General features: G+C 41.6%; 2 protein-coding genes across 3 annotated transcripts in view; one reads left to right on the forward strand and one right to left on the reverse strand.

Moving 5' to 3' along the window:
- Nucleotides 1-26,995, forward strand: part of LAMB3 (laminin subunit beta 3) — a 191,276-nt gene that overhangs the window by 71,526 nt on the left and 92,755 nt on the right. The window lies entirely within an intron of this gene.
- The window catches only part of HSD11B1 (hydroxysteroid 11-beta dehydrogenase 1), a 73,336-nt gene that overhangs the window by 31,379 nt on the left and 14,962 nt on the right, over nt 1-26,995 (reverse strand). For both annotated transcript variants that reach the window (XM_055583103.1, XM_055583102.1), the window contains exons 2-5: nt 13,848-13,961; nt 12,963-13,093; nt 12,143-12,254; nt 11,832-12,017 (exon numbers count right to left, since the gene is read on the reverse strand). In XM_055583103.1, the coding sequence (XP_055439078.1) occupies nt 11,832-12,017; nt 12,143-12,254; nt 12,963-13,093; nt 13,848-13,961 (543 nt within the window). The remainder of the gene's footprint in view (nt 1-11,831; nt 12,018-12,142; nt 12,255-12,962; nt 13,094-13,847; nt 13,962-26,995) is intronic.

Consider the following 26,995-nt stretch of genomic DNA (forward strand, 5'->3'; position numbering starts at 1 on the left):
TTTAATTTTTGAAGGAACCTCCATCTATTTTCCACAGTAGCTGTACCATGCTACATTCTAACCAACAGTGCACAAGAGTTCTGATTTCTTCACATCCTGTCAACAGTTGTTATTTTTTGTTTCTGTTTTTGATTTTGGCCACCCTAACAGTTGTGAGGTGACATCTTATGGTTTCAATTTGCATTTCTCTGGTAATTAGTGCTGTTGAGCATTTATTATGCAACTCTTGGCTATTTATATGTCTTCTCCAGGGAAGTGTCTATTAAAGTCCTTGCCCATTTTTGAATCAGGCTGTTTTGTTGTTGTTGTTGAGTAGGGTAGTACTTTGAGACTACATAAATACTGTATTTCTTATTAAATTTTACCCACTAGGTTTAGCATTGATTGATACTTCTTGGATAAATGTCTACTGTGATGGTTGCCAAATGGTTGCCTGATTTCATTATTCCTTCTGTATTTATCACTTGGCTTTTTATTGTATGGGAAAACCTTATTCTCTCCCTGCTTATTTACTCATGTATTTATTTATATCATTATGAATTCTTATTGCCTGTAATAGCTTATAATCTGTTTTTATCATTATTATTTATTTGAAAGTCCCAATGGTCCTAGATTTGTTTCATGGGAGCCCTTGGAAAGTTTCTGTGTTCTAATAACATGTCATTATTCTTTGAGCAGTTTTTTCTTTATAGGCACAACACCATTTCTCCGAGAAGTCTTGGTTTCTTTTAGTACAGAATGATATTTAGAAACTAAGATCTGGGTGCTAAGTGTGCTCCCAAGGCCTCTCAGATGACAGAGCTAGAGAATATATGCACACACACATAGACACATGTATCTATATTTCTATATCTATCTATGTAGGTTAAAAGTTATTGATTCATACCAACACCTCCAATTCCAATTGAACATCACATGATTCATTCTAATTTTCTTCCTTTTCATATTTATAACTCCAGAAATGAGAACCTAGCTTTTGTTATCTTCAACATATACCATTATTTGATTAAGGTGGTTGATCTGCGGTTGCTTCTGTGCCCTTTACATGGATGTCCTTTCCAGCACACCTGGGCTCTGACACCCCATGCCAGGACACAAGGATGCCATCTGCAGTCTACATCGGGCTGCCCCATTGCAGCCCCCTTGCACATACCTTCTCTGCCTCCCTCAGTTCTGAAGCCTCATGCCAGGTGCCGAATGGACACCCTCTGCTGCCCACTTGAGCTCTGAAACTTTACACCAGACCACCACTGCTGCCCCTGTGTGGACACCCTCCTTATCTCAGTCTCAGTATCTCAAGTTAGGCAACCATTGCTTCTCGGCAGAAGCAGTATTTAAGGAAAATCATGCAAAGGCTAAGTTCCTAGGTTGCGCAGTTATAAAGAATCCGCCTGCCAATGCAGGAGACACAAGAGACATGAATTTGATTCCTGGGTTGGGAAGATCCTTTGAAGTAGGAAATGGAAACCTGCTCCAGTATTCTTGCCTGGAAAATTCCATGGGCAGAGGAGCCTCGTGGGCTACAGTTTATGTGGTTGCAAAGAGTTGGACACTGCTGAGCACACACACTGCACACACACCCAAAGGCTGTTCAAGGAACTCAGACATGTCTATAGCATTGCCTACCTTGCTTCTAGTCTAGTTCTGTCTTCCCTCAGCATCGCCTCACTGTTGACCTGAGTCAATGACTATACATCTCTAGGCTGGTCATCATAAATGATTTGGGGGCTTGACTTATAAAATTCAGCTGAGCCAGTTAGATACCTCTTCTTTGGAGGGAGTTTAGAGTTGGAAAATGGAGAGACCAAGAGAATAGGCAATGGGGCTGAAGTCAAGGGTACACTAAGGGCTGAGAAAGGACTGTGACGGCCAGATTGACTCTGTCCCAAGTGAAGCAGAGCTTAACAGGGAGAGTGGGAAGAGGAGCAGTCGTATTGAGGGAAGCAGGTATGGCCTAGCCATGCTAGCTCTGGGAGAGCCTAGCCGCAGTTCCCTCGAGGCCAGCTGGGAAGGACTGAGGGAAGGACTGAGACTGATGTTGCCCAATGTGGGCCAGTGATTTGGTGCCTCTTCAAAATAATATTCTTTAAATATCATTCATTACATTTAATTATTTAGTGAGTGCCGGAAAAGTCTAGTTTTCTAATGCTAGAAATAAAGGATTTATGATAAGCACTTATTACATGGAAGTTCCTGAACAAGACAAGTTCATGGGAAAATGTTAAATGATTTAAAACTCATATAATACACTCAGCTCAGTCATATGTTAATTTGGAATCTGACTTCAGGCACATGTCCATTGGCTGTTTTCAGGTAGGTGTTGGTAGTTTTGCTTATAGGTGTACAGACAGGTTGAAAAAAAAATTCTCCAAAAAATGTTTTGTTTATATATCTATGATTGGATTGATGATTATTCCTTGATAGATTCTTAGCATTGTATTTGTTGGGTGAATTTGGGACCCACCAGAACACTGCAGGCTCCTCCCTACCCCAGATACAAAATCCCCTCTATGTCTCCCACCTCTTGTTTTTAGAAAAGCTGAAGTCTCCCAGGACTCCCAGAGTTACGAAAGAGCAGGCTCGAGCAGTTAATGATTAGGAGAGTAGAGTCCTAATAGTCTCGGTGTCTGATGCATATTCCTGAGCTGTGTTTCAGATGCTATAACAGCCACAGGGGGACATGACATAAGCTATTCCATCGTGAGCAGCACTGAATCTATGACTAATACAATTCTAAGAACTGGCCTCAAGAGAATAACATTATTACTCATAATGATCTATATCTTTCTGGGCATCAAAATAATTATAGCTTGCTCTGCCCGTATTCACGAAAGCAGACGTTTAAAACTGTCAGCAAAGAGACGCTACAGACCCATGATGGCATCTTGAACTCAGAAAATATGGAGTCCTTTGTCAGCATAAAGAAATTAGAGAAGACAGACCTTCGCTCCTAAAACCCGTAGAAATGGAATGCTGTTTGACAGTGAGGAATTGAAACAGCTCTTTTGCGCCTTTCCTGTTTGCCCATTTCTGTTCCCCTCTAGCCTCAAAAGAACCTAACTATAGGAATGAGGTCACTAGGCAATTTAAACTAACTTCTGAGTTATGCTATCCTGAATGCATACCATGCCTGCCTAACTTGTAGATTTTTTCCCCTAGATTAAAAGAAGTAAGAATGAAGAATTATATATTTGAAGAGTAACTACCTAGCTTTTTACCCCCAGTAGTCCCCTCACTTATCCTGCAGGCAGATTATGGGGACAAGATAACCTCTGAAAGAGAGTCAGCCAGTCTGCATACAATGGAGAAGGATGCAGAACTCAGCCTCCTGCCTTGATAATTCACTCAGATTCTTTCCCTCCTTTTCCCTTCAAAAACTGTCATGGCTGAGCAGAATCTCTGGAGTTGGTCTCAGGGAATGGGTCCACTTTCTCCCAAGATTGTTGGCTTTTCTGATGGAAGTAACTTTCCTTTCTACTGATACTTGCCTCTTTTGAGCCAAAATTATTGGCTTTTGAGCAGCAAGCTAGCCGAACCTGAGCTCATTAACAAAATGATGGGAAAATTCAAGGCTACATACTGACTATAGAATGTTCATATTCTACATATGGAATACACATTGCCAAATTGCTTTAGGTACAATGGAAACTAAAGGACAAGACTTTTAAAGATCAATAGTGAAAACCAGTAAGAGTACCCATCTCATACCCACTTTGTAGAGTTAAATATAGTCTGCAACAGTGTTGTAGGCAAACAAAAAACCAACTAAACAAGAAAGACACCCCACCTCTTCATGGTATTCCGTGTTTCAGTAGTCTCAGTCATCTGAATTTATTTGTTTACTTGTGAGATTGAGCACAATCTCTGTCCTCCTAAAGTTCGCCATCCCGAGAGGTGAAACATTTAGCTTTTGCTTGTTGTACAGAATCCTCTCCCTTACTTTTCTTTAAAAGAAATTATTCTAACAAAATTCATACCCAGCTTGTTGTACAATAAGCAGCTCCAAAGTGAATAAAATGAAAAGTGAAAGCCCCTTTCTTTAAACACAGGTCAACTCACACTACATATACTGTTCCGTGAACATATAGTTCTTATAGTCAATACTCATACAAATTTACATGGCATTTCACTTCCATTTAGGAACCTGCCCCTAGTGGTGGGTATTCAGGTTTCTTTTGGTGTTTTTATGACCATGAAGAATGCAGTGAGGATCGCTTGCACCGGGATGTGGGCTTCAGGTCATAGGTGCCTGGCCTTCCTCTCTTGCTTATGGCTGCAGCCCCAGCATCTGCAGCTATGCCTGGCTTAGCGTGGACCCACCATTCATATCTTTTGATAACTGAATCGACACACTTTGGAAGCATTTATGCAAATTTACCTGTAGCATAAATTTCTCAGGTGTAGTGTTAATCTCTCTTTCCCCAGCCATTCCTCATTTTGAAGTACCTTTGAGTAGATTTCTTCTTTTTAAAATTAAAGCTTTTTTCAAGAAGAAACCTCCCTGGGTCAAGCTCAACCATCTAAAGCTATCTAATGTCACCAGGTCAAATTCACTTTTCACTTTATAACTTTAAATTCAGCTGTTTCAGTGATATACCTTTGTCAGACTTTGCAGCATGAAGCTGCATGCGATATTGATTCACTGTATTTACTGTTAGAAAAGTTTTGTTAATATCTTAATAGGCAATATCATGGAAAAACAGCTCACAGAATAGAAAATAAGATGACCTATAAACACATGAACATGAAATTCACTCATTAATTACCTGACTTTTATGAAATATCCACCACAGGCCAGGTGCTATTGTAGGAAATAAGTAAATAAGTATAACCAAAAATAGAAGGCAATGGCACCCCACTCCAGTACTATTGCCTGGAAAATCCCATGGATGGAGGAGCCTGGTGGGCTGCAGTCCATGGGGTCGCACAGAGATGGACACGACTGAAGCGACTTCGCAGCAGCAGCAGCAGCAGCAGCAGCTCTTAAGGGGACAGGGACCTCACATTCCATTCCATAAGTAAACAAAGAAATTCAAACTGTAACCACTGAATGCCTTGTTCCTTTACTTACAACTGTCAATTGCTGAAAACTTGGTTAACTCTCCAAAGCAGGTGTGAGATGAACACTCATATATACTCAAGGTGGGAATGGAACATGATGTTCATATTCATTTAAATGGGTTTTTATTTTTGTGTATTTAAAAAGTCAGGTCTTTTATTTTTCACTTTTATATAAAGCAATTTGGAAATACATACCAATAGCCTTAGAATCATCAGTTCTATCATTTCACCCAGTAAATCTAGTACTAGAAATTTATCAAGGAGATACTCATCAACCAAGTCACAGATTTATGTATAAGATTCTTGTTTTAGGGTTTTAAAAATACATTGAGAGTAACTACATCCAAGTCCTCCTAAAACAGAGTTCCCTTGCTGAGCTTATGATTAACCTTTCTATTCAAAACTTTATTCCCTTTCTTGTCCCACCTTAGTTTCCCTCAGAATTGAGGTGTATCAAAGAAAAGGGGGGATGGAAACCAAGTAGGACCCTGTGGGGCATTCCTGGGTTCTATGGGCCTTCCATGTCCTCTGTTTCTTATCTGTAGAAAAAAAGGCTTTTGTCTCTTAGGCCTTCTCCAAGTTTCAAAGAACAAGTAGCTAATGATTAGGACAAGAGTCACAGGACTCCTATATCCTCCTAAAGGGATATAAGTTATAATCTGATGCTTATCTTTGATTTGTTCTGCAGAAACTGTGCCTGCCCCCTCCCCCCACCCCACTCAGTAGAGGATGATGAGTACATGCTGATCACAAGCACATAGACCCAGACTCTTGAAACTAGAAGGCTGATGATTGAGATCCCAGAAACATCACCCTGTTACCTCACCATCAGCCAGTCAGAAGAAGGTCCTCAAGCTAATCCTATGACAGTTTCCACAGCACTGTCTTAAAAAACCCTTGTCTAAAAGTCAGTGAAGAGTTTGAGTCTTTTGAGCATGGGCTACACATTCTCCTTGCTTGGTACCCTGCAATAAACGCTGTACATTCCTTCACCATAACCTGGTGTCCGTAGATTGGCTTTGCTGCGAAACAGTGAGCAGACCTGAGTTTGTTGTTGTTGTTCAGTCACTCAGTCATGTCTGACGTGGCCATCCAGCCATCTTGTCCTCTGTCATCCCCTTCTCCTGCCTTCAATCTCTCCCAACATCAGGGTCTTTTCCAATGAGTCAGCTCTTTGCATCAGGTGGCCAAAGTATTGGAGCTTCAGCTTCAGCATCAGTCCTTCCAATGAATATTCAGGGTTGATTTCCTTTTGGATTGACTGGTTTGATCTTCTACCTGAGTTTGGTTCCATAAGAATAATTGTTCTGTATTTATATGTATCTAGAAGTAAATTCTTCAAAATATTGGCACGATTATGGAGGAGTTTTATTCTCAGCTTTGTGCTTCTCTTCATTTTTTCCAATTTTCATACTCTGTGTGTGTGTGTATGTGAAGCTTTTATAATCACAGAAACATTTTAAAAAAGTATTAGGGCCATTATTTTGTGCCTTTAATTTATAATATTTTATGAGAGGTGTATTTCAGAATTTGCTTCCTATGATGCTTCCTTCTTTTGAATATAATCTTGTCTATCATTGATTCTGTTTTATTCCTTTTTTTGTCAAGAAACTCAAGAGTCAATTTAGAAACTTAAGCACAGCATCTATGTTGAGTCTAATTTTGGCATTTTTATATTCTTCTCTTAAAACCTCGTTTTTTACTTGGGTATTTCCAAATAAAGTGTATTTGTTATAAGCCTTTTCAAACTCTTTGGTGAGTGGACATAAAGGCATGGATGATGGTAGAACTCTGCTATTTTCGTCAGGAACAGTACTTGAATGAAAATAATGGTCTAGCAGGATTAAGGAGCCATGACTACTTAAGTTTTTCCAACCCACCCCTTTCAAGGGAGTAATGGTCACATGAATAGCATTATTTTTTCAACCTGCACTAATAGCATTGTTTTCAACCTGCACTAAATTGTCGCGGTCACAGCAGGGAGTCTTCTCCCCCACTTTAAAGTCTCCCCTCACCGCTCTAGGGCAGCAGATGCGACACTGAACTCCAATGTCCAGTGTGCCAAGTTGTTTGAGTCCTCCGGATTCTGTCTGAGCACAGTCTCTTGAATTTAGGCAACAATGACTCCTGCAGTTTTTATGTGCAGGTGGTTGGTTCTTCCTCTGAACTCCTTTTGGTCTTCTCCCAAGCCCTATAGAGGACAAATCTACACACACACACACACACACACACACACACACACGTGCCTCACCTTCCTGGTGTTTCTCCCCAGGCCCCTTGACACTGTTCAAATCTGCAGCATTCCCCTCATCACGTAAATACCTACATCTATAGGTAGAAATACTTCCACTCACCTTGGCAATTGTGCGCCCTGAAAATTATTTCTGAGGTAATCAGGTTTAAGGGTAAAGATTCATCTTAGAAAAATTAAGACAACTGGGTGAGGGATAAATTACCTGATTTTACTGTATTTGCTAGGCTCCTTTGCATCCTAGGCGATGGCACCCCACTCCAGTACTCTTGCCTGGCAAATCCCATGGATGGAGGAGCCTGGTGGGCTGCAGTCCATGGGGTCACTGAGTCAGACATGACTGAGCGACTTCACTTTAACTTTTCACTTTCATGCATTGGAGAAGGCAATGGCAACCCACTCTAGTGTTCTTGCCTGGAGAATCCCAGGGACGGGACAGCCTGGTGGGGTTGCAGAGTTGGACACAACTGAAGCAACTTAGCAGCAGCAGCAGTTTGCATCCTAGATCTTGGTTGCCACCCTCCCTGCTTCCCCTCAAGTCATATCCATACATTAAAAATGAGCCTATATTTCAGGAACAAATGAATGTCAGAGCTGAAGGCTCTGAGATTAACAGCTGTACAAATTCTTGTCTTTATGCAAAACGGAATTTTGCATAATCCAAATCCTGTTAGCTGATCTGTTGAGAAACCTGTTTCTTTTTCTTCTTTGTAATGTAGAATTCTTGAAATAGGTTTAGACCACACAGCCAGTCCACAACCAACAAGTGGGTTAAAGTCCAACAAATGACTTCATGCACTGGTTTGAGTTTTCCCAGGAGAGCATTGTCTTACAGGCTATTTGCCTCTGGCTAGTCAGCTATAATGTGATTGAAATACTACACATATGTATAAAAAATAGTAGGAAACAATGCTGGGAATGAGTAAACAGGGAAAGGAATACACTTGAATAATACTTAGAAAATATATAGGAAGCTGATCTTTTTAAAAGATTTACTTGGAGAATAATGAATAGGTAACTGGAGACATTTTATGGAGCTTCCAAAGAGAGATATGAGCACTCAGAGGTTATTGACAAGGTTCTTTTACTCCTTTTGGTGTGTTTTTCATTTTGAATATTTGAAGAAGCCCCGTGTTTTATTTCGTCTAGTTTCATTTCAGAATAGGCCTTAGATTTTTCTTGCTACAGAAGAATCACGATCCCTACCCTTATACTGGCCCAATGCAGTTAACATTTGTACTCTAATTATTGCTAATATTTGTATCACCAATGAAGCTGAAAAATAGAGAGGAAGTAGGGTTTCTAAAGGTAACTTAGCAAAATGAAGTAGGTAAGAATAAAGAGGAAACATTGAAAGGAATCTGGTGAAGACTGAAAAGTCTTTACAGGAGGTGATGTTAACTGGATCCTCAGGGGAAAGCCAGGGTGGTGGGGGCGGTGATTTGTCCATGATTCCCTTGATGGGGTATAAAGGAGGGGCAGAGAAGCAGTATCAGATGCTGGGTTCCAGCTGTCGTGTGTGTAGGTGACATAGTTATGGGATTCACAGAATCAGGGGATTCAGAAATGGAATGACTTTTACTTTTCTAAAACTGAACCTAAGATAACCTTTTTGACTCGTGGCTGATAAGCTTTCTCCAGATGTTTTCAAATGTTCTGTGCCTAATTCAGTGATTTCCCCCCCCCCCACCCCTTCCCCCAGTCATATTGGAGTATTAATCTCCCTGTCTCAGTTTGTTTCACAAATACCATGCAGGTATTTTCTTTCCATTCTTTATCCTACCCCACTGTCCCCTGCTTCACTGCCTGATCTTTTTGACTTCATGATGGATCTTGGATGTGACAGAGATTGGGTCCAGAATGTGTGTGTGTGGTGTGAGGTACACGTGTGGGGTGTCCTAGAGGGAACACCGCCTCTAGTCTTATACGCATGGCTGATGTAGGGGAGACTGTTGTTTGCCGACATCAGTGTCTTTTATAGAAATAGAACCCCTGATTTTCAGCTGGACACAAGTCCATCCTGAATAAAGACCATAACTGCAATTAGCTGTAGCAGACATGTGTGACATTCAAGTTCTTCTTCCTTGAAGGTGTTCTTCTTTCTTCATTTTCTCTAGCTAGAATTCTGACATGATAATGAGCCATTTTGGACACACAGGTGAGGATAATGATGCCCAGGGATGCTGGTTTTGGGATAGAAAGTTCCCAGATGATTCCACGGATAGAACTTCTATTGCAGCTCTAAACTCTTCCCCAGGCCGTTCCATGTTAGAAAAATAAATTTAGATATGTTTAAGCCATTGTAAATTTGGGTTTTTGTGACACTAGTTCAACATATACCCAAACTAGCACATGGTGAAAAGAGGGAGACTAAGCAATGTAACTAGATATTACACATACATAGAGACTTGAGCAGTAGGTGCCAGAAATGGTGTTGAGTGGTAGATGGATGGGGACAGTAAGGACCTTCCCAGAGGCCACAGTACTGTCTCTGATGATGCTAAAGAAGTAGCCAATGTTTTAGAGAACATATTAAAAGTGTAGGATTTCTATGTAATGCAATACATGGAAGTGCATTGGGGAGAAAAACAATTGCTGATTACTACAATTCAATAAACCACTTAATGCAGTCCCTGGAAAGAATTATTAAAAAGCCATCCCAATGCTCTTTGGCTGACCTTAAGTTTAATCTGAGGTTTTGCATCCCCCTGTTTGTGGGATTCAGATTTTAAGGAGGAAGGATTAAGGAACACATTTGCTGACTGTCTGAAAGAATGACAAAACTTCAATTAAAAAAAAAAAAGAATATAGTCTAGAGCAGAGAAACTCTTCAATTAGGGTGCGAAAGGAAAGTGCTTGTACTTTGCAGATTCAGACATTCTTCAAAACAAACAGGCTGGATTCTTGGCTATACAAACAACAGACACGAAGGACAGCAGTCCAGCTAGGTTTCTACCTCCCAGAGTCCACAGAGACCACGAGGCGACATTTAGTCGTCAGAGAAGACATGCAGAGACAGAGGTTATCAGAATTTCATCATGTTCCCAGCCTGCTGCGCTAATTCTGTTCCTTCTGAGACTATTTCGGCAGCATCTTACACAGAGTTAAACTCACCAGATAAAGCACACCCTATGTCCAGAGTGGCTGTATCAATCAACCGAGATCATAAAAGCCACCTACACCATGACCGACCCGCGGGTTTTGGCCGATGCCCGAGGAGGGGTTGGGGATGTGCCCAGCATCCTCTCACTCAGTATGCATCCAGATGCTCTCCCTTCCTTTCAGTGCAGAGAGAGGCTGTGTCTGGGGAGGGGTGGGGGAGTCTGTGTTGTCCAGGAAGCACAGGGATGCATATCAATCACTCTGTTTGGCGGGTACCACAGACACACTGCCCTTTTATCCTATCACTATGCAGGCCTTTCCCGTCCGTCCGGGAAGTAGGACTCTTTACAATATAGATGGTGTTCTGAGTCACAATAATAACGCGCGTTTGTGAACTACTCAAGAAATTATAGAGCTTCTAGGTGATTCGTTTTCACATTGCCAGGAGCCACATGCAGATGGCCAATTCTGATCCTGGTGTTTGCGTCTTCCAGCCACGTCCCTCTCACTGACTAATCCACAAACACGTGTGGCAATTCTCTACTGCACCCATAATGAAACGGGCCTAGGAATCCCCAAAGTTGGAAACTCTCTGGCTTTTCCCTGGTGATCCCTTCAAATGCTGTCACCATCAAAAGCACAGGGGGCCTCTCTTGATTTTGCAGCTTTCTCTTTCTGAATATTTCTCTGAACACACTTTCTCCCTACCCTGTTGGTGGATTAAAATGAACTTTTGATGTAGCAAGTTCAGATTTTGGAGAACACCCCCGATATAGGCAGGTCTGTTATAATTTGGTTTATTTGTTTTAGTTGTTCATTTTGCCTTGGCTTAACCCACTTATCAGTCAACTGTGTGTTCTTAAAATATTTTACCTCTCAGTTCTCCCTTTGCACCAACTAACTTCAGCAACCTATGACTCTGGGTCATGGAAGAAGCAAAATCTTCTTTACGATGACCAAGTCTGTCTCTGAGACTCAGGACAGGCGGCAGCCTTTCGATGACCCTAGGACTCCAGCTTGTTGATCACAAACCACCTGGCGAGTTCAGGGACGCTCTCTGAACTGCTGCTCTCTCTCTGTAACTTCCAGGAACTCTGTAGTCTACCCACTCTGAACAGTCCTCATCTCTCTCATCTCCCTTGTTCTAAACACTCTCTCTGTTTCTCAGCATGCACGATCCTCAGTGAGTTTCCTTACCCAAGGCTCTTATTCATATATCTGCCGGTCTACACATATGGGCAAGCTGTTCATCAGCTTTTGTTTAGTGTCAGCCTAAACATTTCAACTTCTGGTTTCTATTGTGTTCCTTCTCGGCATGCAAATGGGCAAAATGCATGTTCACTGCAGAGCCCTCAACGCCATCATCCCTGGCACTCGGGCCGCTCCTGCCCTGCACACTGGCCCCTGGCCCACTCACCAGCTATGGAGGAGACGACCACAATGCTTCCGTTGGTCTGCTTCAGCATGGGCAAGGCGGCTGTGCTCAGGACCACATAACTCAGAAGGTTGACCTCCAGGCTTCTGCGCAAGACATGGATGTCATTGCTAAACACCCCCAAAGGCGTGTAGTGGATGTGGTTGAGAATGAGCATGTCAAGTCCCCCTGCAAGAGACGGCTGTGGTGAGAGAAACCATCTGAGGTTGATACCTCCCCTTCCCGGGTCTCAAAAGCTCCCTGGTGACCCCTAGGGCAAAGTCCAGAAGGGGAGAGAGGAGACGCTGTCTCACCCACGAGCTCTCCAGCTTTGGCAACAAATTGTTCTGCGAAGGTCATGTTCTCCATGGTGCCTGCCACGTAGTGTGCTGAGGCCGCCCCCAGCTCCAGGCAGCGGGATACCACCTGCAGGGGCATAGTGGCAACTGGCGTCGGTCTTGGCTGCAGACCTTTGGTGGGGGCAGTCTCTGGCATAATGGGGGCTTAAATGAGAGGTTGCTCACAGCCCTGAAAAGTGTGTGTACGTGTGTGTCATTAAAGGCAACTGACACAGCATTTGTCCTCTGTTTGAAATACTGTCTGGAACAAGGTCGGGTTAGAGATGGATAAATCGCAGTGCTGGAGTTTAAGTCCATGGTTTGTGCTCATGAGTCTCTGTGAACAGATGGTTCTGAACACATGATTGATATGGATGCTAGTTTCCATGTGGATAGCCTTAGGTTTGTGTGTATTTATGTATCCTTGGATTTGTGAGTCTGAGAATATAAGAGGGCATGTGTCTGCATGGTGACCAGAATGTGAATTCTTGAATAGGTACTGGAATGTTGGTATCTAAGTACATGGCTATATATCTGTAACTCCATGTGTCAATGTGTGTGAATGGGCATGTCTGTGAGCATGCAGAGCCCAAGAACTTTGTGTCTAGATACGTATGCATGAGAAGGAACACTTAAAAGCATACTTTGGTATTCCTGTGGGTGTTTGAATCCTCTGTGTGTGTGTGTGTGTATCTGTGTCTGAGTGTGCCAGTTCTGTTGGCATGTATATGCGAGCATATAAAGGAATACATCTGGGCACATGAGGTACATATGGCTGTGGGCACAGGACCCTCACCTTCTTTAGACTTTCTTCTGACCTCGCTGTCACTACCACATGGGCTCCCATCCTTGCCAGGTGATAGGCCATTTCTCTTCCGATTCCCTTGCTGGCCCCCGTGACAATCACTCTCTTTCCTCGAAGCATCTCTGGGAAACCCCAAAAGGAAGTGAGGACCATACATGGCAGCAACATTCCTCCTCCCACTCTAGAGGTGGAGAGCTTTATCTCAGTGTCTGAAGGTTATGAGCCCACATTAGCTCATCCCAAGCTGCATAAATCAGTGAAGGGACAGACCCGTCTTACGTAAACATTTTCTGAAATGGGAATTTGCTTTGGTGGCTCAAAAGCAAGTCTCCCTGATGCCCTTTTTGAAAACCCCCATGGACAGAGAGTTTAGCTAAAACACTGGAGTTCCAGACGTTTCTGGACTCATCCGATTGCTCAATTGAAATAAAATTCAAAAAGTCATCAAAACACATGTGCTCATAGAGATTCCAGGGATTTTCTCTCACTTCTATTTAGTCATCAACTCCAGAATTCTTTCTTATTTCCCACTTATCCACCCCTTCACAGAGCTCAATTATCTGGTGAAGTTGTGAATTTTGGAATTACCCTCATTTTTTTCCTTTTTTTTTTTTTTGCAGGAAATCTAAAATTGCTTTCAATTTAATGTGCCAAATAAAACATGGATTATTTAGCAATCTTTTAACTTCCTCACACACCATAAACAGAAGCATAGTCTTACCTCAGGGTCCTGTCTTGTCCAGCAACTCTGGGGATCAAGAACTCCTTCTGATCCTCAGAAACATTCCAGCCATCCCTGGGTGTTAAAATCGATTCCTCCAGCCATCCCTGGGTTTTAAAATCTTTTCCTCCAAAATTAAACACATTGGTACTTACCTGGTCTGAATTCCTCATTTGCAGAATAGTAGTAGTAGGCCAAGAAGATCCCCAGGATGGGGAGGAGGTATTTTTTCATAAAAGCCATCAGACAGGGATCTGGCACAAGGAGCCCTGTGGGACACACAGAGAGAACCTACAGAGCTTTCTACAACCTCCTAGGCAGGCAGCAGCCTCTGAATTGTGACATCAGGGACGGGGGAGGCTGGAGTAGTCTCAGGCAGTGCTAGCCAATTTCCCTGTCAGAGCCGCGATTGGCTTTGGGTGGGATCCCATTCGTCCCTGGCAGCCTGTGTGGTAGATTTCATAATGGACAATGTTTACTCCATTTCATTGAGCAAGAAGAGACTTCCAGATGGCCAGGCTCATGACTGTACAGAACTGGATTCCTGAGCATTCCTACCCCGAGCCCATCTTCCTCGTAACGCCATTTACGCCAGGAATCAACGGCCTTTCAAAAGTGGTATATCAAAGGCTAGAGAGAAAGCGTGTGTGGGGCTTCTGAGGGAAGTGTGACTAATAGCAAGGAGAGCCAGAGTCAAGCAAATCTCACTCTCAGCCCCACCTCCCAGTCAGAAGCAATTAAAAATAACAGCACAAAACAGAAAAATAAGCTTAAGAAAAAAAAAGGTGCACATCTTGGAGGGGAAAAAAAAGCAAACAAGCCTCATAAACCCCACATTCAAGTTCAATGAACAATATTACAACATCAAAGGAGAATGCAAGCCAGCTAGAACCCAGATGGCGGGAAACCCATGACCGGTCAAGACTCTCAGGCAAGTGCAACGGAATGTGCACTTATTACTTTAACAGCAAATAAAGAAGGAATGATGAGTGTCAAGGAAAAAAAAAGGCACTAAGCTATTAAAGTAGGTCTTTTAGACACTATAGAGAACCAAAAAAAATGTGGAGAGGATAATAGGAAGAGGGGAACCTGATGTAGAAGAAAAAAGAATGAGCATCGTTGAAGCAAAGCTAGCCTGAAAAGCCCACATCCAGTTAAAAATTTATCTAGTTAACAATCAAAGGACTAGGGGGAGAAATCCCTGGTAATTTAGAATTTATCACAGAAATATGGAAATAGCCACGTTGGTATGTCTGTCACAAGGATCAATACTCAAAGAATTTAGGATATTGTAATTGTTGAGTTTTTAGATTTAAAACCCACTATCGAAACCATACCCACTATCCTATCACAGAGAAAATCCAGAATTTTGCAAGTTGCCAATGGAGGCAAGGAAATCAATATAATATGGCTGTAAGGGTGGGAACCAGTGCTTTGGAGGAGGAATGTAGGTTGAGGGTGAAGGATTCACATAAGATTAAGAGAAATTGAATTATGACTCCCAAGTATAGTATCTGGAAACATTCACTGAATTTTCACTTCAGAGCAAGGAAAAATAATTTAAGACCCAGAGGAGATGAAATAATTTGTCAACAAAGGCCCACACCTGCTTTCCAGGAAACGGTTCAGATCTGAGAACAGTTGAGGGTCAGACAGTTCACAGAGAACAAAATAGAAAAAATATTTTAAAAATTCAACTGGAAGATTACATTACATAGTGTCAGAACTATAAGATACACACACACACACATATGTATATATATATATATATATATACATACATATACATATTTCTTTTCTTGGTCACAGCCCGTGGAATCTTAGTTCCCTGACCAAGGATGGAACCAATGACGTGTGGAATCTTAACCTCTGGACTGCCAGGGAAGTCCCTAATGAAATAATTTCTCATCAGTAAAATGCATTGATGAGAATGAGGATGCTACATAATGGTTGATGACTTTAAATCTTAGCAGTTTTTAAAAGTTTTGGTCTAAGGATCTTTTTTTTTTTTAATTGGAGTACAGTTGCTTTAAATAGTTTATACTGTACAATAGTTTATTTACTTTAAATAGTTTATACTGTACAATGAAGTGAATCGACTATATGTATACATATGTCCTCTCCCTCTTGGACCTCCCTCCCACCACCTCCACTGCACCCCTCTAGGTCATCCAGAGCACTGAGCTGAGCTCCCTGTGCAATACCGCAGGTTCCCACTAGCTAGATACATATGGTAGTGTATCTGTGTCAAACCTAATCTCCCAATACATCTCACCCTCCCCTTCTCCTTCTGCATGCACATGTACATTCTCTATGCTTGCATCTCTATTCCTTCCCTGGAATGAGGTTCATCTGTACTTTTTTCCTAGATTCTACATACATGTATTAATATTCATTTGTTTTTCTTTCTCTGACTTACTTCACTCTGTATGACAGACTCTATGTCCATCCACATCTCTACAAGTAACCCAGTTTTGTTCCTTTTTATGATAGAGTAATATTCCACAATGTATATGTACCACATCTTTATCCATTCCTCTGTGGATGGACACTTACATTATTTCCATGTCCTGGCTATTGTAAATAGCACTTCTATGAACACTGGGGTATATGTGTCTTTTTGAATTATGGTTTTCTCAGGGTATATGCCCAATAATGGTATTGCTAGGTCATATGGTAGTTATATTTTTTAGTTTTTTAAGGAACCTCCATTCCATTCTCCATAGTGGTGATATCAGTTTACATTCCTACCAATAGTATAAGAGGGTTTCTTTTCTCCACACCCTCTCCAACATTTATTGTTTGTACATCTTTTGATAGTGGCCATTCTGACTGGTGTGAGGTGGTACCTCATTGTAGTTATGGTTTGTATTTCTCTAATAATTAGTGACATTGAGCATCTTTTCATGTGCCTCTTGGCCATCTGTATGTCTTCTTTGGAGAAATATCTATTTAGATCATCCCCCCATTTTTCGATTGGATTGTTTGTTTTTTTGATATTGAACTGCTTGAGTTGTTTGTATATTTTGGAGATTAATCCTTTATCTGTTGATTCATTTGCAAATATTTTCTCCCCTTCTGAGGGTTGTCTTTTCATCTTGTTTATGGTTTCCTTTGCTGTGCAAAAGCTTTTCAATTTAATTAGGTCTCATTTGTTTATTTTTGTTTTTATTTTCATTACTCTAGGAGGTGGATCAAAAAAGATCTTGCTGTGGTTTATGTCAAAGAGTGTTCTGCCCATGTTTCCTCTAAGAGTTTTATAGTGTCCAGCTTTATATTTGGGTCTTTAATCCATTTTGAGTTTATTTCTGTGTATGGTGTTAAGGAGCATTCTAATTTCATTCTTTTACATTTAGTTGTCCACTTTTCCCAGCACCACTTATTGAAGAGAGTGTCTTTTCTCCACTGTATATTCTTGCTTCCTTTGTCCTAGATTAGGTGACCAGAGGTGTGTGGGTTTAATCTCTTGGATTTCTATCCTGTCTCATTGATCTATATTTCTGTTTTTGTGCCAATACCATACTGTCTTGATTACTGTAGCTTTGTAGTATAGTCTGAAGTTAGGGATCCTGATGCCTCCAACTCCATTTTTATTTCTCAAGGTTGCTTGGGCAATTTGGGATCTTTTGTATTTCCATATAAATTGTAAAATTTTTTGTTGTGATTCTGTGAAAAATGCCATTGGTAATTTGATAAAGATTGCATTGAGTCTGTAGATTGCTTTGGATAGTATTGTCATTTTGACAATACTGATTCTTTCCATCCAAGAACTTGGTATATCTCCCCATCTGTTTGTGTCATCTTTGATTTCTTTCATCAGTGTTTCATAGTTTTATGAGTACAGGTCTTTTGCCTCCTTAAGTAGGGTAATTCCTATGTATTTTATTCTTTTTGTTGAGATGGTAAATGGGATTGTTTCCTTAATTTCTCTTTCTGATTTTCATTGTTTTAGTGTATAAGAATGCAAAATATTTCTGTGCATTAATTTTATCCTGAAACTTTACTAAATTCTTTAACTAGCTTTAGTTGTTTTCTGGTGGCATCTTTAAGATTTTTATGTATAGAATCATATCATCTGCAAACAGTGATAGTTTTACTTCTTTTCCAATTTGGATTTCTTTTATTCTTTTTCTTCTCTGATCACCATGGCTAGGACTTCTAAAACTATGTTGAAAAATAGTGGTGAGAGTGGCCATTGTTGTCTTGTTCCTGATCTTAGAGAAAATGCTTTCAGTTTTTCATCATTGAGAATTATGTTTGCTGTGGGTTTGTCATGTATGATCTTTATTATGTTGAAGTAGTTTCTCTCTGTGCCTACTTTCTGGAGAGCTTTTTTTTTCCTTTTAAATGATAAATGGATGCTGAATTTTGTCAAAAGCTTTTTCTGCATCTATTGAGATGATCATATGGTTTTTATTTTTCAATTTGTTAATATGGTGTATCACATTGATTGATCTGCATATATTGAAAAATCCTTGCATCCATGGGATAAATCCCACTTGATCGTGATGTATGATTCTTCTAATGTTTTATTGGATTCAGTTCAGTTCAGTTCAGTTCAGTTGCTCAGTCATGTCCGACTCTTTGCGACCCCATGCATCGCAGCACACCAGGCCTCCCTGTCCATCACCAACTCCCAGAGTTCACTCAGACTCACGTCCATCGAGTCAGTGATGCCATCCAGCCATCTCATCCTCTGTTGTCCCCTTCTCCTCCTGCTCCCAATCCCTCCCAGCATCAGAGTCTTTTTCAGTGAGTCAACTCTTTGCATGAGGTGGCCAAAGTACTGGAGTTTCAGCTTTAACATTATTCCTTCCAAAGAACACCCAGGGCTGATCTCCTTCAGAATGGACTGGTTGGATCTCCTTGCAGTCCAAGGGACTCTCAAGAGTCTTCTCCAACACCACAGTTTAAAAGCATCAATTCTTCGGTGCTCAGCCTTCTTCACAGTCCAACTCTCACATCCATACATGACCACAGGAAAAACCATAGCCTTGACTAGACGGACCTTTGCAGTCACCATCTGCAGTGATTTTGGAGCCCCCCAAAATATAGTCTGACACTGTTTCCACTGTTTCCCCATCTATTTCCCATGAAGTGATGGGGACCAGATGCCATGATCTTCGTTTTCTGAATGTTGAGCTTTAAGCCAACTTTTTCCACTCTCCACTTTCACTTTCATCAAGAGGCTTTTGAGTTCCTCTTCACTTTCTGCCATAAAGGTGGTGTCATCTGCATATCTGAGGTTTGCTAATATTTTGTTGGGGAATTTTGCATCTATATTCATCAGTGATATTGATCTATACTTTTTTGTGTGTGATATCTTTGGTTTTAGTATCAGAGTGATAGTGGCCTTGTAGAACCAGTTTGGGAGTGTTCCTCCCTCTGCAATTTTTTGGAAGAGTTTGAGAAGGATAGGTGTTACTGTTCTCTAAATGTTTGATAGAATTCATCTGGGAAGCCATCTGGTCCTGGACTTTTGTTTGTTGGAAGATTTTAAATTACAGTTTTAATTTCATTACTTGTGATTCATCTGTTTATATTTTCTAAGTCTTCCTGGTTTAGTCTTTGAAAGTTGTAGCTTTCCAAGAATTTGTCCATTTTTCCCAGATTGCCCATTTTATTATCATATGGTTGCTTATTGTAGTCTCTTATGGTCTTTTGTATTTCTCCAGTGTCAGTTGTAGTTTCTCCTTTTTCATTTATAATTTTATTGATTTGAGTCCTCTCTCTTTTTTTCCTTGATGATTCTGGTTAAGGCTTATCAATTTTGTATATCTTCTTAAGAGAACCAACTTTTAGTTTTATTGATCTTTGCTATTGTTTTATTTATTTATATCTCATTTATTTCCTCTCTGATCTTTATGACTTCTTCTGCTGACTTTGGATTTTGGTTTTTCTTCTTTTTCTAGTTGCTTTATGTGTAAGGTTAGATAGTGAATTTGAGATTTTTTTGTTTGTTTCTTGAGGTGAGATTGAATTGCTATATACTTACCTGCTATAACTGCTTTTTCTGTGTCTCATAGGTTTTGGATCATTGTATTTTTGTTGTTATTTATTTCTGTGTATTCTTTTTTAATTCCTTTTGATTTCTTCAATAACCTCTTGATTATTCATCAGTGTACTGTTTAGCTTCCATGTGTTCTTGTTTTTTTTACAGTTCCCCCCACCCCCCATGATTGCTTTCTAATCTAATAGCATTGTGGTTGGAAAAGATGCTTGTTATTATTTCAATTTTTAAAAATTTTCTGAGGTTTGACTTGTGACCCAAGATGTGATCTATCCTGGAAAATTTTCTGTGTGTACTGCAGAAGAAAGTGTATTCTTCTGCTTTCAGGTGAAATGTCTTATAAATATCAATTAAATCTGGCTGGTCTACTGTGTCCTTTAAAGCTTGAGTTTCCTTGTTTATTTCTGTCTGGATGATCTGTCCATTAGTGTAAGTGCAATGTTAAAGTCCCCCACTATTACTGTGTTAGTGTTGATTTCCCCTTTTATAGCTGTTAATATTCACCTGATGTATTGAGGTGCTCCTATGTGAGTGCTTAAATATTTACAATTGTTAATTTCTTCTTGGATACGTCAACTACAAATTGGCACTTGCCATCTACCTCTGTACAAGCTGCTTCAGCTGAACACCTGGTTTTCAACACCTCCTGAAAAGAGTTCAGGTTGGGGAGCAGAAACAGGTACTCCAATTCTTGTATCTCCTCCTTGTCTAGAAAAGCACTGAAATCCTTCATGGTGACATCTGCTTCTTGTCACTAGCAGTGACCTTCATGAGATTGCATGCACTTCCCCTTCCTCGAAAATCACATATCTACTCACCTGTCCCCCTAATTTTTTCGAGCAGTTTCTCAGAGCTGTCTGAGGTGCTGTCTCCTGGGTTATTGTCCTCATTTTGCCCCAAATAAAACTTGACTCGCAACTCTCAAATTGTGCGTTTATTTAAAAAGTCAACGGATGAATACCTTGATCATTAGGTAGTGTCTTTCCATACCTCTTGTAGCAATCTTTATTTTGAAGTCTATTTTATTTGATATGAGTATTGCTACTCCAGTTTTCTTTTGATTTCTATTTTCATGGAGTATCTTTCCATCCTCTCACTTCCACCTCACTTATCTGTTCTTCAGCCTCAGTTATTTTGCTATTGATTACTTTTAGTGTATTTTAAAATTTCAGTTACTGTGTTATCCATCATTGTTTGTTCTTTAGATCTTCTAGGTCCTTGTTAAATATTTCTTGTATTTTCTCGGTCAGTGCCTCCATTCTGAGATTTTGAATCATCTTTACTATCATTACTCTAAATTCTTTTTCGGGTATGTTGCCTATTTCCTCTTCATTTACTTGGTCTTATAGGTTTTTACCTTGCTCCTTTGTCTGTAACATAGATTTTTGTCATCTCATTTTTTTATGGGTGGGCAGGGTGTTCCTGTCGTACTGGTTGTTTGGTTTGAGGCATCCAGCACTGGAGTTTGCACTCAGTTGGACTGAACCAGGTCTTGGTGCTGAGATGAATACTTCTGGGATAATTCATGCTGATTAATATTCCCTGGGGTCTGAGGTTCCCTGTTAGTCTAACAATTTGGCCTTGGCACTCCCACCATAGGAGATCAGGCCCGGTTGCTGGCCTGGGAACCAAGATTCCGCAAGCTGCTCAGCATTGCAGAAAAAACAAACAAACAACATATACACAATAACAAAGAATAAAAAATAAAATTAGAAAAATAAAAAAATACATTCTTTAGAGAAAAATAAAAATATACATGAAACAACAACAATAAGGTGAAATACCACCACCACCACAACTATAAAAATTAAAAACAAAAATACCCCAAAGGAAAAGGCCTTGGCTACGGGGTTGGGAGTGAGTCTTCGGTGGGGGTGGGTCTTAGGTAGGCTGGGGGCCTAGGTTCAGGACCAGTGCCGCTAGGAAAGGTCCTGGGGTGGCAGGGATGGGGTTTAGGCTCAGCACCACTGGAGCGGGCCTTGGAGAGCAGCGGTTCCAGCTGGGACCCCAGTGAGCTCCTTGGGGCCCAAGGAGGCAGGGGAAATGCTGGCCAAGTTGCCTTCTGATCCTCCCACCCTGTGAAGGTCCTTTCCCTGCCCCCACCGACCCCCTTGCAGTCTGTGGGCCACTCCAATTGCGGGAACCTCTCATCTCCCTCCACCACTCCTCAGAGGCCCTGGTCCCGTCCACTTCTGCTTCTTTTCTTCCCAACCCCTCACGTCCCACTGGCTCACATGGGGGTTCCTCCCGTCCCCTTAGGTGTCCGAGGTCCCTGGCCAGTGCCTAGTAGCTGCCCTAGTTGTGAGGAGACATGGACTCTGCTTCCTTCTATTCCGCCATCTTGACTCCATCTTCTAAGGATCCTCTTAACAATCTTAAAAATCATCAAGGCTCTCAAAGAATTTTTGCATATGTGGTTTTACCTATTGATATAGATGTATTAGAAATTGAAACTGAGCAGTTCTTGTTTTAACTCAAGAATACAGAAGCATTATTGTATTAAGCTTTGTATTATTATGCATCTCGTAGGCTAGGGAAACTCAACAGAGAAGGAGAAGGAAAGAGGATGAATGATGTTTTAATACGATTATGAAAACAGTTGTGACCTTTCAAACTTCCAAGAGGGTCTCAGGGACCCATGGGGACCACCCTTGGATCCATTACTTGGATCCACTGTGTGCTTGCAGTTACACGGCTGGTCCTCTCGTTAGCTTGGGAACTCCTGGAGGCCATGGATTAGGTCTTTTTCATCTTTGTCTCTCTGCATCGCCTTCTAACTTTGCTCCAAAATAGGCATTCAGGGAAATTTTGCTCTTTTAGTGTTTGCAAGGCACTGCAGCAAAGAGAACATTGCTATCTTTCTGGAGCCTGATTTAATCTAGGGAAGTCACTGAGATTTAGCATTTTGTCCAGAACTGATCAACCCCCTGCCCCCTAATCCTCTTCTGCGGTGCTCAACAATTTGAAAACTAACAAATAATAATAATGAAAAAGACAAAAGGAGATATGAATGTTTCACCTAGTACTTGTTTGGACTAGATTTTCACAAATCAAGTAAAGTTTCTTTCACTGCCATAGCAACGAACCTGAACTGTTCATCCCTTCACGTTGCTCCTCCTTCGTAAGGCACTGACCACCTACACTTCAGAGCAGGCTTTCAGTGAAATGCCCTCGGCAAGACCCGTGCATGATCAAAAACCCACATAGAATGAGTCGCTTTCAGCAGAAGGTGCGTGGCTGAGCCCAGCCAGGAATTCTCTCTGACTTGATTACCCCCATCTAAACGAATGAGGTCAAGAAAAACACGGAGGGTAAAAGAGGTCAGGAGCAGCCACAGGGCAATTTCTGAGCATTTGGTATAACATGAAGATCACAAATGGAGCACCTGTCATTTCTGAGGCAGCCGCGGCCAGAGTGCTCTTTGGAACTGTTTGGTAGCTTTGTTAAGGAAGCAGTCTCTTCTGTCTGAAAATTCATCCTGCCAGTAGAACCGTGAATGGGCAGACCTTGGAGTAAAAGGTGGGTGAACCCTATCTGTTTGGAGGTTCTGCCTTCCCTGGGAAAATAGTACCAACAGGCTGAGATAGGAAAAGATCTTAGTTTAGCATAATGTTGTAGGATGCATAAACTTCTCCCCTTCCCTCAGTCTTCCCACCCTGCTCCCCACCCTGATTTGGTTCCTCAGGTCTGATTTTTTTTTTCCCGTTAAGAACTGCTAGGTCTGTCCCATCAGGAAATGGCAACCCCGACCCCAGTATGCTTGCCTGAGAAATCCCATGGACAGAGGAGCCTGGCAGGCTCTAGTCCATGGGGTCGCAAGAGTCGGGCACAACTGAAGCAACAGCACAGCAAGGCTGTGCCATGGCTACCAAAATCTGTTCCTAGCTGGGGAAACAGCTGAGAAATAAAATTCATCTTTTTTTTTTTTTTTTTTTTTTTTAATTTTATTTTATTTTTAAACTTTACATAACTGTATTAGATTTGCCAAATATCAAAATGAATCCGCCACAGGTATACATCTTTTATGGCAAGATGAGAAAAATTTAAACAAAAGAATCTTCTCCATCCTTTGGCCTCCTCTTTCTTCCCACTAGGCAGTATATATCTGCACTGTGCATCGACCAAAACGCCCCCATTGACATACATACCTGCTCAGCCACAAAGAGCCAGTCTCCCATCGTCAGTAGGACAATTCCTTAAAGATAACATTTCTTCATGGCGCTTAGATCTGGCTTATGTAAACTGTTAATAGTGCATCATTCATTGTACATCAATATAATGTCTCTCTCTCTCAGAAAACTTACATAACTGTGCCTTGAATTCTAACAGGTGGAGCAATTCTTAGAGCTTTCTGAGATGCTCTTCCCAGCTTATAATCCTCAAATTTGGCTCAAATAAAATTTTCCTTTTCTTTCTTAGGCCAGCTGATTCTATCATTTTACATCATTTTGTCTGATAACATGGACTTCCTGCCCTCCCCACCCCAACCCCCTTCTCCCTCTCCAGTCTCCCTAACAAGAGGGAAAGTTCTGTTTCTCAGCCCTTCTGCAGGACACTATTCCTAACAGACAGATTTACTCATATTTTCCAACTAATGGAAGCTCAGATGCAGGAAAATGAACTAGAGGTGGGATAAGCTGCCTTGCACGCACCGTCTTGACCCTGCTGGTCACACGTAGTTGGGTAGCAGGGGGACGGGTGAGGCAGACTAGCTGGTGTCTGTTTGCCTAGGAGAGCTGAGAGTCTCTTGGGAAAGGAGGCCCAGAGTTTGGCTTGATCCTCTCCCCTCAGTGGGGCAGGCAGAGACAATTCTAAACAAGTCTTGCGGTTTTTCACATTTTCCCCTGGCCCATACCACTAGACCATTCAGGTATGACCTAAATCAAATCCCTTATGATTATACAGTGGAAGTGAGAAATAGATTTAAGGGCCTAGATCTGATAGAGTGCCTGATGAACTATGGAATGAGGTTTGTGACATTGTACAGGAGATAGGGATCAAGACCATCCCCATGGAAAAGAAATGCAAAAAAGCAAAATGGCTGTCTGGGGAGGCCTTACAAATAGCTGTGAAAAGAAGAGAAGTGAAAAGCAAAGGAGAAAAGGAAAGATATAAGCATCTGAACGCAGAGTTCCAAAGAATAGCAAGAAGAGATAAGAAAGCCTTCTTCAGCGATCAATGCAAAGAAATAGAGGAAAACAACAGAATGGGAAAGACTAGAGATCTCTTCAAGAATATTAGAGAGACCAAGGGAACATTTCATGCAAAGATGGGCTCGATAAAGGACACAAATGGTATGGACCTAACAGAAGCAGAAGATATTAAGAAGAGGTGGCAAGAATACACAGAAGAACTGTACAAAAAAGATCTTCACGACCCAGATAATCATGATGGTGTGATCACTGACCTAGAGCCAGACATCCTGGAATGTGAAGTCAAGTGGGCCTTAGAAAGCATCACTACGAACAAAGCTAGTGGAGGTGATGGAATTCCAGTTGAGCTATTCCAAATCCTGAAAGATGATGCTGTGAAAGTGCTGCACTCAATATGCCAGCAAATTTGGAAAACTCAGCAGTGGCCACAGGACTGGAAAAGGTCAGTTTTCATTCCAATCCCAAAGAAAGGCAATGCCAAAGAATGCTCAAACTACTGCACAATTGCACTCATCTCACACGCTAGTAAAGTAATGCTCAAAATTCTCCAAGCCAGACTTCAGCAATATGTGAACCGTGAACTTCCTGATGTTCAAGCTGGTTTTAGAAAAGGCAGAGGAACCAGAGATCAAATTGCCAACATCTGCTGGATCATGGAAAAAGCAAGAGAGTTTCAGAAAAACATCTATTTCTGCTTTATTGACTATGCCAAAGCCTTTGACTGTGTGGATCACAATAAACTGTGGAAAATTCTGAAAGAGATGAGAATACCAGACCACCTGATCTGCCTCTTGAGAAATTTGTATGCAGGTCAGGAAGCATCAGTTAGAACTGGACATGGAACAACAGACTGGTTCCAAATAGGAAAAGGAGTACGTCAAGGCTGTATATTATCACCCTGCTTCTTTAACTTATACGCAGAGTACATCATGAGAAATGCTGGACTGGAAGAAACACAAGCTGGAATCAAGATTGCCGGGAGAAATAGCAATAACCTCAGATATGCAGATGACACCACCCTAAGGGCAGAAAGTGAAGAGGAACTAAAAAGCCTATTGATGAAAGTGAAAGTGGAGAGTGAAAAAGTTGGCTTAAAGCTCAACATTCAGAAAACAAAGATCATGGCATCCGGTCCCATCACTTGATGGGAAATAGATGGGGAAACAGTGGAAACAGTGTCAGACTTTATTTTTTGGAGCTCCAAAATCACTGCAGATGGTGACTGCAGCCATGAAATTAAAAGATGCCTACTCCTTGGAAGGAAAGTTATGACCAACCTAGATAGCATATTCAAAAGCAGAGACATTACTTTGCCAACAAAGGTCCGTCTAGTCAAGGCTGTGGTTTTTCCTGTGGTCATGTATGGATGTGAGAGTTGGACTGTGAAGAAGACTGAGCGCCAAAGAATTGATGCTTTTGAACTGTGGTGTTGGAGAAGACTCTTGAGAGTCCCTTGGACTGCAAGGAGATCCAACCAGTCCATTCTGAAGGAGATCAGCCCTGGGATTTCTTTGGAAGGAATAATGTTAAAGCTGAAACTCCAGTACTTTGGCCACCTCATGTGAAGAGTTGACTCATTGGGAAAGACTCTGATGCTGGGAGGGATTGGGGGCAGGAGGAGAAGGGGACGACAGAGGATGAGATGGCTGGATGGCATCACTGACTCGATGGACAAGAGTCTGGGTGAACTCCGGGAGTTGGTGATGGACAGGGAGGCCTGGCGTGCTGCGATTCATGGGGTCGCAAAGAGTCAGACACGACTGAGCGGCTGAACTGAACTGATGGCATGTGAACTTGCACTGGAGCTCTCAGTAGCCTCACACAGTAACTAAAAATAACTCCCCAGGAAGTCTGGTGAGACACGGTAGCGCTCAAGCACCGTGAAAGAGGCCCACACAGCAGAGAGCACTGACCTGCAAAACCGCCACACAGCTTCGGCACCCCCAGTGTTTCCTCTTGGTTGTTCAGCCTGGTTTTCAGGAAGCACGTCGGGTGGGCATAGGAGCCCCTGCCAGGCGGGTTGCTTAGGGTGCCAGTGACTACAGTGTTAGAGGGAGGCCACTTCCCTCTAGGGAGAAGTAGGGTTGCCACATTTAGCAAATAGCAAGTCAGGCCAGCCAGTCAAATTTGAATTGCAGAT

The sequence above is a fragment of the Bubalus kerabau genome, chromosome 5, assembly GCF_029407905.1.
Source record: "Bubalus kerabau isolate K-KA32 ecotype Philippines breed swamp buffalo chromosome 5, PCC_UOA_SB_1v2, whole genome shotgun sequence".
Classification (NCBI taxonomy): Eukaryota; Metazoa; Chordata; class Mammalia; order Artiodactyla; family Bovidae; genus Bubalus; species Bubalus kerabau.